Source organism: Cyprinus carpio, chromosome A9, assembly GCF_018340385.1.
Source record: "Cyprinus carpio isolate SPL01 chromosome A9, ASM1834038v1, whole genome shotgun sequence".
Lineage (NCBI taxonomy): Eukaryota > Metazoa > Chordata > Actinopteri > Cypriniformes > Cyprinidae > Cyprinus > Cyprinus carpio.
The window spans coordinates 1350601-1372687 of record NC_056580.1 but is presented as its reverse complement, the minus strand read 5'-3'; the positions used below and the strand labels follow the sequence as shown (position 1 = coordinate 1372687).

Here is a 22087-nt window from a genome sequence, read left to right as displayed (position 1 = left end):
ATGGGAGGGTTAGAGGGTTAGATACAAGTCAGAATGCATCAAAAATATCTTAATTTGTGTTCCAAAGTTGAGGTCTTATGGGTTTGGAATGACATGAGGGTGAGTAATTAATGATAGAGTTTTAAGTTTTAATAAAGGTTTATTAAACTAAACCTTTAAGTAATTCTCTAGGATTTTTTTTTTTTTTTTTAATGAGAGGCTTAATAACAACCAATTTGGAGGTTTTGGGGACAAAACCACAATGACAAATTAATAATATTCAGAAGAGGATCTATGACTTATGGAAGCACTTCTTTTAGTAGCTTAGATGGAAATGGGTCTAACATACATGTTGTGGTTTTGATGATTTGACAACTTAATACAATTATTCCTGTCCTGTAGCAGACAATGAATAGAATTGTTCCTCAGGGATCTATAGTGCACTGTATCTGTATCAGTATCTGATGCGATACTATGGCTGATGGCTGCATGGTTAGAATTTTATTTCTAATAGTATCAATCTTGGAAGTAAAGTATTTCATAAAGTCATTACTGCTGTGGTGTTGGGAAATATCTGTCTCTGTTGATGCTTTATGTTTTGTTAATTTAGCCACTGTATTGAATAAATGCCTGGGGTTGTGTTTGTTCTCTTCTAAGAGAGACAACAAATAAGTAGATCTAGCAGTTTTTAGGGCTTTTCTATAAGTAGAAGTATTTCCTGCCATGCAATACAAAATACCTCTAGTTTTGTTTTATTCCAGCTGCACGTAATTCTCTGGGCTGCTCTCTTTAAGATGAGAGTGCTTGTTTTACCACCATGGTAAGAAGCTATGGCTGCCACATACATCTTTAAGGTAGAGGGAATCAACCCTGTGGAGAACCCCTCCTGCAGAAACTCCAGCACTGAACCGACCCAACAGTTAACTGGGTCCAGTTGATGGCAACTACACCAAGAAATGAACAGGGCCCACTTCAAGGAGTACAGTTTCCTCGTGATGGGAGCTCTGGAGTGGAGAATGGTCTCAACAATCTCAGTTGAGGGACCGGAATCTATAAGGTGGGCCCCCACAGAGGCCACACCCACAGTTTCCATAACTCCAAGTGAGAGCGCACAATTGTGCCACTTGCCTGAATCAGAAGGTGCCTCCTGACCAGAATCTTACACGGAGAGCTGTCGAGGAGTGACACAAGGTCTGAGAACCATACTCAGGCCAGCCAGAACAGGGCTGCTAGCAGCAGACAGGACCCATCCCGGTGAACTCTCTCCAGAACTCCCGGGGCAGAGCAGTCATGGGAAAGGTAAACAGATACTGCCTCAGCCACATCTCCACCATACTGTCCAGTCACAGAGTAGCTGGATGTGTGAGGGAGAACCAGAGTGGACAATGTGAGGTCTGTCGAGATGCAAACAAGTCTTTTTCTGGGGCGCACTTGATTCTCATCTTATTCGATCTTAGTTCAGCCTTCGACACTGTTGACCACAAGCTTTTACTTATTCGACTGGAAACTGCCTTGGTGTACATGGGACTGCCCCAGATTGGTTTAGGTCATATTTTACAGGTCACAGTCCATTTGTTTTTATGGACGATTTCAGATCTGATGTGGATCCTGTTTGTACTGGTGTCCCACAGGGCTCAGTTATTGGTTCCCTGCTTTTTAGCATATATATTTATCCTTTTGGTCAGCTATTAAGATCACTTAACCTTAGCTAACACTTCTATGCTGATGACACTCAGATTTATATATATTCTCAACCTGGTCAATTTGTGGGTGTCTTTCATCTTTCCAATTGTATTTCTGAGATTAAGTTGTGGATGTCTAAAAAAATTCTGTGTCTGAATAGCTCTAAAACTGAAGTTATGCTTCCTTTTCTGTTGCTGAATATATATATATATATATTGTTTCCTTACAATTTGATTGTTGCAATGCTCTCCTTGTTGGAGTGTCCAAATCTTCTCTTAACAAATTGCAATACTTGCAGAATTCAGCAGCTAGAATTTTAAATGTGTCTAGGGCTGGCGACCATAAAAATCCTGTTTTGAAGATGTTACACTGGCTCCCTGTTAAATGCTGTATTGATTTTAAAATCCTAATGCTTACATACAAGGCTCTGCATGGTCTCGCTCCACAGTATCTGGCAGATCTTTTATCACCTTATACACCAATTTGCAATTTATGATCTCCTCAGCATGGTCTCTTAGTTGTTCCCAAAACACGGTTGCAATCCAGGGGTGACAGGGCCTTTTCAACATATGCTCCAAAACTGTGAAACTCTCTCCCAATTGATATTAGGGATGCTAATTCTTTAGCTGTTTTTAAAACTTTTCACAAAACATTCTTTTTCAGGAAAGTTTTTATTTGATTAGTTTTTTATTGTATTGTTTTGTGATTTATTTCTCGTTCAATTTATAGTATACTGTCTTATATTTTTATGTTTTACTTTATGTAAGCTTTCATGTAAAGCACCTTGAAAAAGAAACTTTTAAAAGCGCTATATAAAATAAATGTATTATTATTATTACAATATACACTTTATGCAGTATAATACACACACACACACACACACACACACACACATAAACAATATACTAATATAGTGTCTGAGTTACTCCAATGAACAGGCAAATGAACAGAGCATAAAGTACATAGAACTTTTCTGTAATCCTCATTTTAAATATTTCTAATGTTCAAAAAAGGTGCTTTGAAAGGAGTATTGATGAGTTCAGGTTTGTCTACTCAGGAAGTCATTTTGTACTTGAGAATAAGAAGACTACAATACTTGGGCCTGGGCCTTGCTGATAACATGGGCTTTTAGCTTCTGTTCTTGTGAGAGTTTTATTGATTCTATCCCTATGTATTACTTTTTGTATTGAGGAAATTTGCTTTCATCACCGACATTGTACTTTTTTTTTTTTTTTTTTTTTTTTTTTTGCGGTTGGATATAAGAAAGCTCAAACAAGATTCTGTTCACTGGAAGGACACAACTTTTGATCTCATTTCACTTCCATCATTTTTACTTGTTTTTTACACTGCCATGCATAGTGTAGAAGAACATAGATAATACATACTGTAAGACAACAACTCATCAGTCTTTTCAAACCTTTCATGTAGTAGAATTTTTCATGGTTTTGTTAGTAGATTTGCATTGCATGCATTATAACATATGAATGCATAATAAAGCACCAAAACTAATCTTGGATTTAAATTGTGTCAAGATATGACAATTAATCTCTAAAAGCAAAGCCTCTTCACCACTTTCTTAAGGTACAGAGAGACAGAACAAAATTGTTAATCTGCTAAAAATTGTTAAAAAGATAATCTGATTTTCTTAATCTGGTCATATTTGTTCTGGCTTGATAAAGTAAAGATGGTGCCTGAATGTTTAAACATTTGTGAGACAATAGAAAGTGAGGCTGGCAAGAGGCAAGATTTACATTCATGGCTTGTTGTGACCCTGTCGATTATGACTGGGTGTTTTTTTTTTTTTTTTTTTTTTTTTTCAAGTCTCAGTTAGCTTAACGCAGTACACGTAGCAAAGTTTTTTTTTTTTTTTTAAATAATATAATAAATAAAAAGAAAACAGATAGAATAGAACAAGAATAGAGAGAGAAATAATCTCTTTCTTATACATGAGTCTTTTTATTTATTTTTGATGTGTATATATATACACTAAATAAACATATAGGGATGGTTTCCCGGACAGGGTTTAAATTAAGGCAGGAGTATGCTTAATCTAGAATAGTTAATCATGGTTTAAAAAATGGCTTTCTAAAACACAGATTAAGTACAAATTGCTAACTCCTGGACTAAGGAGTCCTGAGCTAAAATAAACGATTAATTTTAAAACCAACTGTGCTAATCTGAATTAATACAACATAGGTTGCCTATAAACATAGAATGAACCAAGAAATGCTTAAAATTTTATGGGACTGAGAAGCAAATTCAAGGCAAAAAATAGCAGATGAAAAAAAAATAACCCTTTACTGAGCAACATATATATATATATATATATATATATATATATATATATATATATATATATATATATATATATATCTATCTAAAGCAAGCAAAGTAAACCACACACATCAGGTGTCAAATGAAAGAAAAGGAATGACTAGAAATCTATTTGTAATGAATTCTTGCATAAATTATTTTGTTCATAAAGTAGCTGTTTTATAGAAAGAGAGAGAGAGAGAATTTAATTTTTAAGCTACTTTATTTTATAATTTTCTAACAACAAAACATGCAATCCATCTTAATTAAAATCCACACAAAACACCAAATTGTATTATTCAACACAACTTGCAAAAAAAAAACAAGATCATTTATAACAGTGCACAAAGCATCTTCATAATTCCATACATCTTTAAAACCCTCAATATTATTCATTACTTTATAAAACATAAATTCATGTCTTATTCTTGCTTTAACTAAACTTCTGAAAGTGCCATCAACATCATTTCCTTCCTTCCCTTCTACTTTTTTCCTTCTAGTTAGAACGATTGCCGTCTTTGCTTGGCCAACAATAAAATTTTATAAACACCCCTTTTTTCTGCTTTCTTTCCAATTTTTAAAACCATGAATAAAACCAACATTGGAAAGAAACAATCTTGAAACCTACGAAGATTTCTTGAAGTCTTACAAAAAGACAATTCAATCTATTAAAATACAAGAAACAGTGGAATATCGTTTCTCTATTTTCTCAGAAAGGGCACTTACTTTCAACACACCGATTAATAATACTTACAAAAGCATTCACAGCAACAATTTCATGTAAGAGTTTCCATTGCAAGTCTCCTGTAATTTTGGTCAATGGTGGTTTGTACAATATTCTCCATTCTGGTTTACAATTCTTATCAACCCCAAAATGTGATTTCCAAGGGATATCCGTTTTACTCTTGAGCTTGTCCTTATTCAACACTTTTACCCTCATCTCATAAAGTTTCTTTCCCCCAACTGAGCATATTTCCAAAATCTTTGCTCTCATATCATTAGGCAATGTGTGAGAGAACTCTTCCTCTGCAATATCCGGTGAAACATCCATATTTGGAAAAAAGTTATTGTTATCAGGTACACAACCATTATTGTATCCCATTATTAACCTCATCTCTTCTTCAGTTAAGAGTCTTTTAACTCGGTCCAAGAAACCTCCAAATATCCTCCTTGATTTTATTCCGGAGAAAGTCTTTTCACCGATGTCCAATCTTGCTCCTCGCACTAAAGGTTCCTTCAGGAGCCAAAACAAAGACAATGCAGGTGTCTCCCTTGATATTTTCAAAAAACCACTATAATAATACAAGGGTAAGTATTTCAAGTCTTTATCCAGTCACTTAGTCCAAAAAAGATTTTTCGCAAGTCCCATTCCCCCAAATCTCTCCAATATGAGACTTGTTCCAGCCTTCCATGTATTATTCTCACCATAAAGGAACTTCAACCATTAATGCTTGTATTTTTAATAACAACCCCCTAGGTGGTTCAAGTGATGCCAGTCGATGCCACAGGGTTGATGCCACCAAATTGTTAATTATAAGTGTACACCCCCTATATGACATTCTGGGTAGTAGCCATTTCCACCTTTTTAATTTTCCTTCAATCATTTCTACTACCCCTTCCCAGTTTTTATTTTTTTTATTTTTTTTTATTTTATGCTGCTCATCACCCAAAAAGACTCCTAAATACTTGATTCCACCTGAAACCTATTTTACTCCGCCTGGCAAACAAGGTTTTCCCTCCTTCCACCCACCTATTTCTACAGCAGCACATTTACTCCAATTTACTTTTGCTGATGATGATTTTCCATACCCCTCCACAACCATTTTCATTCCTTCTACATCATCTTTTCCAGTAACAGCCACCATTACATCATCTGCATATGCAGACAAATATAATTTCTGTTCACCATACAGTGTAACACCCATTAAAGCTTTTCTCAATTTGAGTAAAAATGGCTCGATGACTCTAGAATATAACATCCCCGATAGGGAACACCCCTGTCTTATCCCCCTGTTAACTCCAAAAGGAGCACTTAAACCACCATTGACCTTTACCATACCTTCAATGTCACTATATAGCATCCTAATTAAATTAATAAATCCAGAGGGAAAACCAAAACTCTTAAAAACATTCCATAAGTACTTGTGCTCTACTTGATCGAAGGCTTTCTCCTGGTCTAACGAAATGAGACCGAAATTTTGACCTGTCAATTTCGCCACATCAAAAACATCTCTGATTACAGCAATGTTATCAATTATCAATCTTTCAGGCACACAATATGACTGATCCTTATGTATTATTTGCTCCATCACTTTCTTTAAACGATTAGCCAAAGCTTTTGACGATATTTTTAAATCAACACATAAAAGAGATCTGGTCTCCAATTTTTATTTCCTTCAAGTCTCCCTTCTTTGGTAACAAAGTTAACACTGCACGTCTACAACTTAAAGGTAATTTCTCCTTCAGTATGCTATCACAAACAACCTCCAAAAAATCACTACCTATGATGCCCCAATAAGCTTTATAGAACCCTACTGTGAGGCCATCAATTCCTGGAGCTCTTCTATTATCCATACTTTGCAAAGCCTCATATAACTCCTCCTCACTAAATTGTGCCACTAATTTCACCTTATCAGTCTCCTCTACTTGCGGTAAATCACTCAGGAAGTCGTCACACAATTGTCTATCTTCAATGTTTTTATTTTTGTTTAGATACTCATAGATTTATGCAATTCTCCGCCGTACATCTGATGCTTCACTTAACTCCTGTCCATTAGCATCTTTTAGGCAATGAATAAATCTACTTTGGCCATTCTTCTTCTCTAAACCAAAAAAAAAAAAACTTCGAAGGAGCATCCATCTCAGAAAAATCCTGGAAACGAGATCTAATTAAGGCACCTTGTGCTTTATATCCCAACAGATTTTCCAAGACATTCTTTTTTTCTTTTAAAATCTCAAAATACTAATTTTTCCCGGTTACTTCAATCAAACCTTGAATTTCAATTATATCATTTACAATCACCTTTATCTTTTTGGTTAAGCTCCTAGTGACATTGAAATGGTATTGTTTACACAACTGTTGTATTTGTTTTTTCCCAATTTCCCACCATAGTTGCATGCTTGAAAACATACTCTTTTTACCCCTCCATTTTTTCAAAAAAAAAAAAAAAAAAAACTCCAAACACTCCTTAAAATGTAAATCTTCCAGCAAAACACTATTAAAAATCCAATATGCACTCTTTCTTTTTAGAAAATTTATAAAAATTCTAGATGTATATTTTGTATTATATGTTATAATATATGTATTATTTATTAGTGTTCTCATAACTTGTAACTGATGTCTAAAACAATATACCCGATCTAATCTTGCCATAGATAGCAAATTATCTTTTACATGTGTCCATGAATATTTTCTAACATTACCATTTAACTCCCTCCACACATCTACCAAATCATTTGCTTCAATAAGACGTATTAATGACTTTCTTGAAGCTGTGTGGGGTTCCAAATGATTTCTGTCAATGTCATTCACCGTGCAATTAAAATCCCGTCAAGATAAGATAATGTTCAGGATCACAGTCTTGCAGTCTCTAAAAATTCCATTCTTTCAACTGCCAATTCAGGAGCATAAACATTTATTAAAGTAAATGAAACTTTATCATATTTTGCAATAACCTTTAAAAGCCTTCCTTTCACCACCTCTTCTACTTCATAACATATCGGGAGGAGATTCCTTGCAAAAAAATTCCAACACCAGCACTTATATTAGTTTTATGACTTAGAACTACAGTTCCATTCCATTCTTTTTTCCAATCCACTTCATTAAAATAATCACTATGTGTCTCTTGTGCAAGAGCTATATCAAAATTTTTAATTAGCATCATTTGAAAAAACTGATTTCTTTTCCTTATATCTCTTGCTCTATTTAAATTTTGTGTGGTTACTTTTAAATCAATAATTAGAAAAAAGCACCAACTTAAAACCAGCCAAGCTAAGCAACATCTAGTTGTTATCCATTTACTTACCACCATCACCCAATTGTTCTACACGCACTTTTTGCATCTTTTTTAGATGGTGTATATCCTGACTAGATAAACATCCCTCACCTCTCTGCTTCATCAAGAATTTAGCCAAATCAATAAATAGCTCACGATCAGGAAAAAAATCAGTAGCTACCACATTTCTTTTACCTTTTGTGCTACTCAAAAATTTTTGTACTCTTTCCAAACTATATCCACTCTCTATCCTTCCTTCATGTTCCATTGATTCCACAACTTCTGCCTCTCCATAACTAAAAACAGACGAATCATCAGCAGAAGAATCATCTGACGCTTCATCTGTACCTTCTTTGTCTTTTACTACTTCCTGACTTTTTCTGAGTGCTTTAGACTTTGAACCCTTTTCACTCTTGTCAGCTTTCCTTTTTACCACTGGGACTTTAAACATGTTAATCTCCTCATTCATTATTAATCCTTCCTCATCTAAATCTATTTCTGAATGTTCATTTGCTTCCCTGCTTTATGACGTTTCAGCTTCTATAATATCAATGTCTTTAACCTCACTCTTTCTTCCTTCTACACTTTCCATTTGCTCATTTTCTCTGGGATTTCCAACAGTCGACTCCTCATTACTTTGATGCACTCGGTTTTCCGACTCTGACCCATTAGCCGACACACCAGCCCTCTTATCTTTGGCACTACTTGTTTGCGCTCTCTCCTGTACATCACTCTGCAAGGAAGCAACCTGCTCAGGACATGAACGAGCTAAGTGCCCCTGTTTATTACATCGAAAGCATTTCATTGTTTCAGTTGTAGCAAAAATAACATAATCAAACCCTTCAATCCTAAACTTCAACACAATGTTCAGTTCCTCCATATCGTTTTTCAAAATCATATAAAGTTGCCTTCGGAAAGAAACAACATGTTTCAGAAGAGGAGACTTACAACCTACTGGTATCTTCTTAATTGTCAAGACAATTTGTCCATGTCTTTGTAGTTTACACTCAATTATCTCATCGCTTATGAACGGAGGCACATTAAAAAGAACAACCCTCCTCGCAGGATTTACAAGCGGAAAAACCTGAAAGTATTCTTCTCTAATAACTACCCCTCGTTCAACAATCAGATCAACTTTCTCAAATGTTTCCAAAAAGATTACCACAGCACTATTCATCCTTGCTGCCGACTTTATGCAGCTATATTCTACTATCTTTCCTATAGCCAAACTACATTCCTCAACTGAATATTCCATGCCGACCGGTATTTTAATACCATGCCACCTCGTCAATTGCACCAGCGCCATGCCTCAAAAAAGAGGTACTGGCCAGCACCCAAAGTAATATTTTAAACACCACTCCTAACAAAATCTTTATTTGCCACAACCAATAAAGAAAACAAGACACAAGTCACTGAAAGCTAGATAAAGTTAGAAAGAAAACAAAGTATCACTCACCACGCTCTCAACCATACACCTCACGCACTCGCCACACCCACGCATGCACACCGAGAGAAGAGAGAGAGAGAGGGAGAGAGAGAGAGAGTGTCATGGTCTGAATTATGCTGGCACTAGGGCTGCACGATTAATCAAAATGAAATAGCAAAGTCGATAAATCGCTATTCTGTGATCAGTAGTAAATCTCCATCCAAGGTTCTGTGATCAGTAGTAAATCTCCATCCGAGGACCAGAGGGCACTCTCACACGTGAACTCCAAATACACCCCATAAAAGAAATTTGGGAAATCCTATGACAATATATGGTTTATCTGAGTTTGTCTTATTATAATTTTTATTAGTATATAATAATGCAATACCAATTGACATAGCCTTTTTCACTGTTTAGAATAGTATGAAATATGTTGTGTGCCTTATTCTGTTCAAGAAGCCACATCATCTCACAGAAGTATTTACTTCAAACACTCGTCTGACGTTATGGAGTTTGATGTAAAAACAGGCTATTAAATGTGGTATTTTTATGTGCTTTCAGAACGATTTCATTATATATTAAATTGTCTGCAATTATGAACGCGATTTTGCATAGTTTGTCAGTGAACTATGACTCTGTGTAGTAAATGCTGATCCATCTGAAAGCACATGATGGAGATTTACTACTGATTACAGATCCCGCTTTATTGACAAGATTCGATTAATCAATCAAGTCAAAAAATTTAAGAAACATTTCCACCTTTATGACAATAATTAAGGTGTTTCAATCAACAGGAGATGTTACAAATCTGCCTACAGTACATTGTTTGTCTTGAGTGGCCAAAGACTCTCCAATGATGACAGCTGTATATTTTTTTTTTTTGCAGAAAATAGTTAAGTCTTGGGGTCAGAAAGCCTTATAATGGGCCATAGTTGGATCTTCCAACAGAACCATTATCTAAAAAGACCATCAAAATCACCACAAAAATGGGTCACTGAGCACAAAATGAAGGTTCTGCCATGGCCATCCCAGTTTCCTGACCTGAATAAATAAAGACTGTAAACACAACGTTAATCTGAAGTTAATCCAGCCTCCTGGTAGGTTTAATTTAAGACTCAAATTAGTCCTAAAGTAGCTCTTGTCTTCCTCCAGGAAATCAGCCTATTAAATTCTGGAGTAGACTAAGTCTAAGACTACTTAAAACAATGACAAAGGAAGCAGATTTCTATTATTCTGGTTTTAAAGGACCATAATGTTTAATTTTATGGGTTCAGACTGAACTAATGTTTAATACGTAGGGCTACGAGTTTAGAAAAAAATTTGAGCAAGAATGTTTGAGGAACATCATTACTGTGCTGTACTCTACTAATAAAGAATTGAATGTGATACTCTTCAGAGTGCAGCAATGCTTTTCCCAACTGAGATAGATTGATTAATCTTTTAACGCTTCGTTCATTACTCCATCTGTTCCTTTTCATGTATTTTCTCTGATAGGCATGACTTGTCAAGCACGGACATCGTACACAGAGGACGAGGTGCTGTGGGGCCACAGATTCTACCCGGTCATCTCTCTGGAGGAGGGCTTCTTTAAAGTGGATTACTCTCAGTTCCACGCCACATTTGAGGTTCCTACACCTCCCTACAGTGTGAAAGAGCAGGATGAGGCATTACTCATGTCCTCTCCACTCATGGCCCCATCTCTGTGCAACAGCGGAGAGAAGAACAGCTCCCTGGACTGCCTGGAACTGCTGGAGGATCAGGAGAGCACGACCAAATTACCAACCAAGGTGCAGAAGATGACAGGTAGAGATGGGCTGCCCAGGAAGCTCCTGAGAATGAGCTCCACCACATCAGAAATGACATACAGCTTTGGCGAATTGCCCATGAAGCTCCAACGCATCAGTTCTGTGCCTGGGGTCTCAGAGGAAAAGCAGATTACCAAGACAACTATGATTGCGACAGAGTCCATCAGCAAATCAGTTGCAGACTTGCCACCAAAACTGCAAAGACTGGCTGGGGGAGGAGGCCGCATGGACGGACACCTGCCCCCCAAACTCAGAAAAATGAACTCTGATCGTTTCACATAGAATAACTTTTTTCTTCAGCTGTTGTCAAAAGGGTCCTCATTTAATCTGAGATGTTAAGAGTGTATATACAGTATAGACAGATAAACCATATATGCTGTACTAATGAAGTAGGTTAACAAAATTCAAAATGTCTGTTCCTGTGGAGGCTTCATACACAGTGAACAAACCCATTCAGGTTGTTGTTACTACAAGCACAATCTGGTATGGATAACACCCTCAAGTGCATGTTAAAAAAAAAAAAAAAAAAAAATAAAATTCTCTCCCTCTGATGGCATGACAAGCTGTACATATTTATTTGCCAAGGAAATTTTAGCACATATTCATTTCTTCAAGCCATATGCCGATATAGCGGACAGTTCCTCCTATGTGGCTAATTAGGAGTTATTCAAGTCACACAGTTGCATTGTTTACCATAATATCTGTTTATCTAGCTTATGTTACAATGCATGTTTAACTTAACAAAGGTGGTAAATAGATGTTCAGACATACAAACACTAATTCATTGTTTTAGTGTTCATACATGCTTTATTTGGATTTCTCCTGTGCATGGTTGCTAACTGCTAGACCAGTAATGCCAATAATCTTCTTACAGCATAAAAACATAATTTGTTTATTAATTATTTAGAATAGTAAAGCTATTAAACACAGAACAAACAACATTATTGAGAATTATCAATAAATACATAACTGTGGTAAGCTTTTTATGGTATTTATATTTACTGAGAATATTAGAAAAGGGGGAAAAAAGAAAACTCAGTTTAGAAAAGCTGGTATCGGTAACACCTTCATAATAATTCACCCCAAAAATTATTATTATTATTATTTATCTCCCTCAAGTGATTTGAATGCGGTCTCGCTTTATTTTGATGAAAGAGAAGATGGTTCGCAAAATGTTGATGCTGTACTTTTTAAACAAATGAATGCAGAAATAAATAAAATAAAAAATAATCAAATAAATAAAAACATTTGGTAAAACATCTTTCCAGTAAGTCTCATTAGTTCATGTTAATTAATGCTTTGACTAACAATTAGCAATACATTTGTTACAGTATTTATTAACCTTTGTTAATATTAGTTTTGTAACCATAATTATAAGGATTTTAATAAAAGTTGAAATAAAAATTGACAGATTAATACATGCTTTAGGTTTTTTTTATTATTATTCATGTTAACCAATACATTAATTAAAATTAACTAACAGTAAAAAAAACAAAAAACCTCTAAAGCATCTTTGTCTAGTAGAGCTTTGCTGTAAAGTGATACCAAACAGTCTAAAGTAATATATGCTATATTCCAAGCTGAAAATCAACACAATGCACCCAGCATGTCGCAAAATGTGTTTTATTTACACTCATTTAGTGGAGGAATTCTGTGTTTACTTTGCATGCTGCTTTTCTTTAATGCTAGTGATCCATAAATTACACAAACCACCATAAATACTGGACATTTCAAAGTATTTTACAGCAAATAGTTTCTAAAGCAGATTACTTGACAGGGACTTTGAAAAAAAAAAGGTTAGGTCATTAGGACTCAATGTAATCCCCTCTATCCACATTATTAAATTATTTCTTCATAATAAGTCAGGTGAAGAATCAAAGAATGAAATATCTGCTTCTGCCTCTTCAACTTTTAATAACCCCGGACTTAAGTGCACCTTCTGCCTTATTGAAAAGGATTTAAAGGAAGGTTAATTTTATTCCCCCTGTCACCACCACCGCCGCCGCAGCCATTTCTTTCAGAATTGGAATGTAATCATGGGCGTCTACACAGTCAGTGAAGTAGACCTGAGCGTTAGAAGCCTTGATTGGCTGGTCCTTTAATGTGCTGCAGTAGTGTCTGAATCCTGTTAATGCACCCTCACTGAACACCTCTCTCCCAAGAGATTTTTGGCTTGAATTGCCATGGAGATCCCTGCACTTTTGTCCATTAGGCACAGCATCATTAAACAAAGAGAGCTGTCACTTGAGTGTTTTACACCTGCACCCTTATAGATCACCACTGCTGTATAAGCTGAACAGATGAGAGGTGGATTGAGATCCACTCCAGGCATAAGCAGTTGCACTAAATAATCTAGTGACTAAATATTCACTCTGACAGACCGACCCCTCGCTATCATCCTCTCAGTCACTTCTTTATGTTGCTGGCTTTGCTATTAAAGTCCTTTTGACTCTCCATAACGGGTCTGTGGTCATTATAAATGAAGAAAATAATGAGGATTGTGGCTGAAATCAATACCCAATTAAATGTTGTCTATAAAACCAGTCAACCAGTCTTTAATGAACAGTTTGTTAATTAGTTCTATTGATTTCAGAGCTGGGTCATTCTCAGGAAACATCGCTATTAGTGTCTGTTAATTTCAGCAAGGTGGCCTAATATGCTATTGGGAATATCATAAATATAAGTGGACGACTTGGAAATTGCACTTATTACAATTATAACTTGACAAATATTTTGATAGTTGAGTTAGGATGACAAACAATGGATTAGATAAATTTTCAGCAGTGAATGGTAGGTTCATGAATTCTTCGAAATGCTGTGTTAGATGTCGCAGTTATCAAGTAAAAATTGATTACATTAATAAACTTTATTACATTAATAAAGTTCACTATCATCTTAATTTTCAGACAAATTAAGCCATATTTCTGAAAATCATCCAGCACCTTTATTATCATCCATGTTTAATTTAAATAGTACTTTAATTTTGGAGTTTGTGGGGGGGGGACATTAGTTTCTACTGTGGATTTGGGTGTTGGCTGAGGAACAGAGTGTGTGGGTATTTCTGTGCAATTTATTGTGGATGCTGTATGTACTAAGTAACAAACAGCATTTGTTTGCTTGTTGATTATCTACTATACTTGCATAGATTCCAAAGTCCCTGGTTGGAAGCACAAGTTGGAATCCAAACGATTTTATCTATCTCACATTCACAGGCATGTTACATCCCCACATTTGAAATGCAATGCAGAATTACACTGTATATTAACACAAGGCTGGCACAGCATTTTCGAAGAACTGTTTTGGAACCTTCACACTACATCATATGTATATATGTATATATGTATATATATATATATATATATATATATATATATATATATATATATATATATATATATATATATATATATGTATATGTATATATATATACCTTTTTTTTCTCATCCGGGGGAAATGTCTACCATTATCCACCAAATAGAGACTTTTAATCGCAAATTATTAATGTGAATCAACTAATAGTTCATTTGCACTCATAAAAGCTCTATTTCTCATTTCACTGAGGATAGCCATGAATGTCCAAGGCTATATTTAGAGTGTTGACTTTGATTCAGGCGCTGAGTGTGCCTGTTTTGTTGTCTTGTTGGCCTACTGCTGAGTGGAGCTTGCTTGGATTTAAATTTTCTAATCTACTTGGGCTGTGCATTTTCCAAATAGCATCTCTCACACGTTTGGTTAGGTTCCATCTGTCCTATAGACAGAGAAATTGAATTACCCATTTGGCATCTGCTGAATTAGGCGGAATTGTGCAGAAATGCAATATCAAGACAAATGCTGATATAAAAGTAGTATTTGCCTTTAAAAAAAATGTGTATTGCTTTTCCATCTACACACCTCTCAGTGTAGGATTTCTCTTATCAAACACCAATGAAAGCACTGAAAGTAGTTTCAATCCAGAAAAGATCGACCTAAAACTGAATCACTCACTTTATTAGAAGCACTGGGGTTTGGCGCAAGACTCAAAATGTAGGAAGCAGGCAGATGTCTGGCACTTTCCCTAAAGCTTCTTATGCTATTGTATATTGCTGTCCTCTGATTTCCCCTGCATAATAAAAGGAACCATAATGAACTTCCATAATGAAGAAAATTGTCCTTGTCATTAGTTATTTTTTATTTTATTTATTTATTTATTTATTTATTTATTTATTTATTTATTTATTTTTATTAATTACAAACCCACATATGGTCCTATGCTAGCTAGGCCTTACTGAGTAACAACATTAGAATTATAGATATGATGATTTTACAAAATTATTACACACTCTCAGAAAAGCAAAAAAAGGTACAAAAGCTGTCACCGGTGTAACACCCTTTCAAACTGTATTATCATGTATTAATTAGGCACTAATATAAAGGTAAGGTGCACCTTTTAAAGAGGTACCAACATTAACAGGTTTTGTACCAATGTTCCAGTTTGGCAAAAATTGCCATTATATAAAATTAACATTAAATAAAAGAGTATGTATAATAATAATTTGTTTGAGATCTGGAAACCACATTTTTATGTTTATTTGTTTGTTTATTTTATCAGGTTTAGGTTGGTCTACTTCTTTTCACTGACACTACATTGAAATAAAATAAAATAAAATAAAATAAAATAAAATAAAATAAAATAAAATAAAATAAAATAAAAACTTAGATACTTATAAAGATTGTACCCTGTTTGTGGAATGACATTTAGTTTAGGGATCATTTCAAACCAACAGAAATATCAGTTATTATCTGAAAATGCAGACCAAAGATCCTTTTTGTATGTGAAATCTGGATGTTTTCAGTAAATGTTACTTGTAAGTGTTTCATATAAAGTCATCAAATAATTTATGGGTAACTGAGAGCTCATTAGATAATTACCAATCATTAGTCATTCCTTAATCTTCTCTTCTAATTTTCTCGCAGTACATTATATCCACACTTCCTTCTTTCCTTGCATCCCCCTTTCATCCTTTTCTTCATCTCTCTCTTCTCCTCATCCTGTCCCTTGTGAGAGCACCTCTGTGTGGCTTTGCTGACGTACAAGTGATTAAGCTGCAGAGACGAGAGGGAATATTTGATTCACAGCAGCTGCCCTCTTTACTGTGGAGTGTACAGAGGGTGTGCACCTGCGTCCCTTAGCTTTTTCACACACACACACACACACACACACACACACACACACACACACACACACACACACGCACACACGCTGCGTTTTAATGGACTTGTTGAACCATCCATATTTTGATATTTTAAAATTTAAGAATTTCTTGCTCATGCTTCATGCTTAATGCCTTTGGATAATGGGAGTGGTGCTCATGATTACAACAGGGTGCGGCCCCAAGGTACATGTTGGGCCACTCATATTGAACATTCTTCTGTTTTTGGATAGGCTAATCAAAGAACTGTATGAGATCATTTAAGCATATCTTCCTTTCTCCACACTGTTCTTGGGATTCTGCTTTTCCACATTTAGCGTTTTCCGATAGCTTAACTGTGACTTTTGAACAAAACTTTTCTCTCCCCGATTCAGTGCAACAATGCCTTCAGAGCACAGCATCTTTTTCCCTTCTTATGCAGGCGGGTTATGTACATAACTCTGAATATACGTGTGACGAGAGGGGCGGGGCTGAGAGCCGTGGGAATGGAGCGAGGCCGGTGGATTAAATGCTAATGCGCGACACCTGTGCCACTCACCAGTCTCTCCACTTCTTCGTGGGAATGGAGCGAGGCCGGTGGATTAAATGCTACTCCTCAGCACCTCTTTCCCCCCAATGTAACAAACGTTTGTAGTCTCGGGAAGAAGGAGGTGGGAACCAGCAGACATTCAAATAAAACTTTCATAATAAAATTAAAGAATAATTAAATTTAATAACAAACATAACCAAAACACAAAATGAAGTCCAGGCCTGGTCCTCTCTCGTCCAACACTGTCATCACTCCTCTGTGGGACCTGAGACCGGTGAGTGGTGCAGGTGTCTCGCATTAGCATTTACTCCACCAGCCTCGCTCCGTTCCCTCGGCTATCGGCCCGCCCCTCTCATCACAGTACGTAAGCTCCAAAAGACTGAAATGTATACTCAAGCACAAACCTGTGGTTACAGGAATGAATCAGCCTAGAAGAACTTGGGATCCTGGGGCTGAATCCACATCCACACTATAAAACCTAATGAATGAGTGCAGAGAAGACCAGCCTGCTGCAGTACAAACATCCTACAAAAGCCTACCTCTTTATAATGCCTTTTAACCCCACTGGGGTCAACGGTGGCGCTGGCATGACTAGCTCACTTTTTTTTAAGCAGCTACACTATATGTTTCTGATTCTTAAAGGCGAAGCGATTCTGTATGCCTCGTAGGCAAAATAAATTACATTAAAAACCCAATGTGTCATTGTCTGTTTGGTGGCAGTGGATAGTCGGTTGAGCCAGCCAAAGCAAACAAAAAGTTGATTGGTTATACACCACCGGCCTGAGTGGTCAATGAAAAAAATCCCAGGAAGGAACTTGTGGCCTGTAGATAGGCATAAGCTACCTGTCACCATGCAGGAAATGAGATTCTAGGAGTTGCATCCCCACAGAAGCCTGTCATTGTGAATGTGGCAAGAGGCGGACAAGTAAAACTTCAGGATAGAAGGGGTCAGATCTGATGAGAGACTCAGCGAACTCAATTCAAGTGGCACTCTTCAAAATGCGATGCAAAGAGACACCACTTAGGAACATAAAGTCTTCTAGTGGAGGGAGGTTTAGTGTTGAGGATGGTATCAATGTCCTCTGTTGAAAGACTGGAGGCTATGAGCTGGTATTCCTCAGGACCAGACCGTAATCTCTAAATCTCCAGTCAGGGTGAATGATTGTCCCCCGAACCTGAGACAGAATGGCCCTCCAGGGTGGAATCTCAAACGGAGAGCATTCCAGGAGAGACACCACATCTGAAAACCTTACTCAGGCAGGCCAGAATGGAGCTACGAGTATCAGACATACTTTGTTTTGACAAACCATCACTAGAATTCCTAGGAGCAGAGCATTTGGGGAAATATGTAAAGATACAGCCTTGGCCACTTGGTACCATGGCATCCAACCCCAATGGTGTTAACCAGAAGGGACAAACCCACTTGACTGTACCTTTTTCATATGGACTATGCTATTTCCGGATGGAGTTAACAATATCAGATTATAACTGTGTGTCACTTTTTCATTTTTGTCAGGCTGATAAACTCACAGCCACTTCATAGTACAATGCTGTGGTATTGTGGTCCCCTAGTGTCAGCTACTGATGCAGCATCAAGTCAACCAACACATGTTTTGGTTCCCTGAGTAGTGAACAAGATGCTGTATGGTTTGCCATATTCCTGCTTTGTTTCTGCTCTGACTACCTTCGTTGGAAAGTCTGAGTTGTGATGAGCAAACACTTTTGATGCATCAGTGACACACAATGTCAAGATATGAGACCTATGACACATTATAACTATGGGAAATATAATCCATTGTAAGTTAAGTGGATGCATTGTGTTCATTGTGTATTATCATCATACTCTTAAAAACTATAACCACAAATAAGTAAATATTATAATGCATTAAAAATGTTGTTATGATTAATCATGAGATTATACAACATATTAAAAGTTTTTTTTTGTTTATATATATATATATATATATATATATATATATATATATATATATATATATATATATATATATATATATATATATATATATATATATGTATGTATACACATTATACATTCATTATAATGCTTTAAGAATACCCTTATAATGTACTATAAATATGGGCTTCATAGAAAGTATCATTTTTTTCTTTCAGCGGATGCATATGATTTCCAGTCAAAAAAGTTATTACCTTGACCAATTTTTATCATAATATTTTATATTTTTATTTTATTTATTTATTTATTTATTTATTTATTTATTTATTTAATTATTTTATTTTATTTAATTTAATTTATTTTTTTAAATCTTTTAAACATTTCTAATGATTTATAGTTGTTGGCCCCCTGGTGTAAATTATGCTTGCACTCTAATTGTCTTTGTGTGCATTTCAATAAAATTTGCAGTATAACTCATCACATTTGTGCAATTATAAATCATCATAATTTTGAGTTCTTTCCAAGGACAAAAGCCAGAATCACCCTACAATATAGGATGTGGCCTAAGTGATGGCAATTTTTTTTTTCGTCATCTTAGACTTTTCTTTCTTTTTACTCTACATGTTGGTTGTTCAGCCTGGATACATTCAATAGCTAACAAAATGTATTTGAATTTCTGAAAACCAGAGTGATGGGAGGAAAGCTAATTTCCATTCCTTTCTCAAAAATGCTCACTGATATCCGTATTAAAGTGCTAGTGTAGTAAACACCACTCCACTTCAGTTACATACACAGAGAAAAGGAACTCTCTATATAGATAGATAGATAGATAGATAGATAGATAGATAGATAGATAGATAGATAGATAGATAGATAGATAGATAGATAGATAGATAGATAGATAGAAAAAATAAGAAGTTTATTCAAGTGTGCTACTAGTTTAATCATTTTAAACTTGAAATAAGAAACTATATTTTCATAATAATTAGAGATATACTTAATATTATACTTAAGTATGGTTGGCTTATACTGACAAGTGTACAGAAAAGGCTAAGCATATTTGGCCTTCAATTGTACTTTATCTTTTGATCAAGATATACTTAAAATATATATGCTAAGTATACTTAGCTTGTAGTTGTATTTACTCTTTTGACGGAGTAGCCTATTAAATACTTTTTCACACATATTGGCTTTATCTTCACTTATCTGTTTCATCTGAAAATAAATTCACATATTCCTAATTCGGTTATGAGGTGGCTCAGTGGGTAGCACTATCACCACACAGTATGAAAATCCCTGGTTTGAATCCTGACTGAATCAAGAAGCCTTTCTTTGTGGAATCTCCAGATCCTCTAGAAATTGTATTTATTCATTCATATTTTAATAGTATTCCATACAGTACTACAATAAAATGACTTCAAAATAGTGGTAACTCATGCCTGATCTTGCACAAATTATCATATCAATCAAGACCAGTTGATTGTGTGTCTGAATTCAAGAAAACATATGGAACTGCTTAGTAACAGTCAGGTCACATTTATGTATATAGTGCTTTATACAATATAGATTGTTTCAAAGCAGCTTCACAGAAATAAGGAATAAAATAAGTGTTGATGTTGCAGAATTTATCAATTATGAAACAACTTTAATTCCATTTAATTCATTTTAGTTATTAATGTTGATTATATTCAGTTGAATAGCAGTGATGCTGTAAAGTCAATCAGTTTTGAAACATTCATTTCAGCTATAAGCAGCTCTAAAAAAGGCAATAGGGTCATTATTCAGCTCAAGTTTGTTTAGTTTTCATTTAATTCAGTTCAGTAACAGTGTATGTGTTGCAAAGTTTATAAATCATAAAAGAAAATTAAATTCAGATAAATCATCTCGACAGAAGACATTGGTGTCATTATTCAGCTCAATTTAGCTCAGTGTTGATTCTGTTCAATAACTGTTTCGGTGTTGCAAAAAAAAAATATAAACTTCAGCTGTGAAAAGACTTCAGAATCCACTCTACAGAAGACAGTGGTTTGATTATCCAGCTTAGTTCAGTTCAAGTTTTGTACTCATCTGATAGTGGCCTTGCTGTCAAAATAAAAATAGTCTATTAATATTAATTGACTTATAAACCCTAAATGAGCAAGCCAAAGGTAACAGTGTCAAGGAACCAAAAGGGGAAACCAGGTTCAGTAGAAGGCCAGTTCTTCTCTGCCCTAAATAAACAAACACAATGTAAATTATTATTTCAGGCTGTATCAACTTATAAATACCCATCGTCAGATTTTGTGGACTGATATTTTTCAAAATTCTGCATTCAGCTCCTTCCGCTTGGAGAAAAGTTACTTGCAGGTAAAACTTACCTGCAGTTCATTTTCACTGATACAGTAGGTGTGGGCGGAACAGAAAGCAGACACAAGCCAGTGAAACTGCCACCATTGAACCATAATAAACTGAAGTTTGTGGCTGTGTGGAGAGACACAGTGGCACAAAATTCTCCTTATATTGCTTATGTCAGGTTGAGAATTATTATTGTTTCTATAGATAAAAATTGTCAAGTAATGCTTTTGTATTGTGGCTAGTCTATAATGACCTTTAAATAACAGTCAGAGTTAATGTACTTCTTTTACTCATGTGCCTCAAAAACATTTGGAGTTATCCAGAAAAAATGGGACCACAGCCACTTCAGCCCAGATCTAGTGATGCCTCTGATTGCACATTTTACCTCTGTAATCTGCAACAGGATATTTTATGAGCATTTGGTTTCTTTTTCATTTAATTTTATCTATGAGGGATTGATTGGATGATGAAAAGTTGGCAGAGTGAGTTATTATTGTACTTGTTAATGAACGATTAGAGGCGCGAAAGTATTTCTATATGTTCTCAGAATGCAGACGTGCAGAATACACACCAAATTATACAAACTTTCTAAATGCACGTTTTGAGGCTTTGCTCTGCTCCACTCAGGTAGAAAGAGTCTGGCAGACAGAAGATAAATGACCCTCAGAGTGAAAGAGATGTAGAAACAAGGTCAATAGCATCTCTGACACTCTATAACATCAATGTTACTTTTTTAAAATCCATTGTTTGTGTATGTGAAGACACAAATAAACAAACAAACACATGTTTAGCTTTTCACAGTACTATGCAGTTCTGTTACAGTTTCTCACAGTATGTACAATATTCTTTTTTTTTAAAGATTTTTGTTGACAAAATGTCCATGACATTTAGTTAATATTTTATCCTGTCATATTAATTC

The 22087-nt window shown here is 35.4% G+C and overlaps 1 protein-coding gene across 1 annotated transcript in view; it reads left to right on the top strand.

Moving 5' to 3' along the window:
* The window catches only part of kcnj3a (potassium inwardly rectifying channel subfamily J member 3a), a 48900-nt gene extending 34370 nt beyond the window's left edge, over nt 1-14530 (top strand). Inside the window, exon 4 of the mRNA XM_042763110.1 lies at nt 10891-14530. Within this exon, the coding sequence (XP_042619044.1) occupies nt 10891-11483 (593 nt within the window). The 3' untranslated portion in view covers nt 11484-14530. The remainder of the gene's footprint in view (nt 1-10890) is intronic.
* Nucleotides 14531-22087: the final 7557 nt, after the last annotated feature.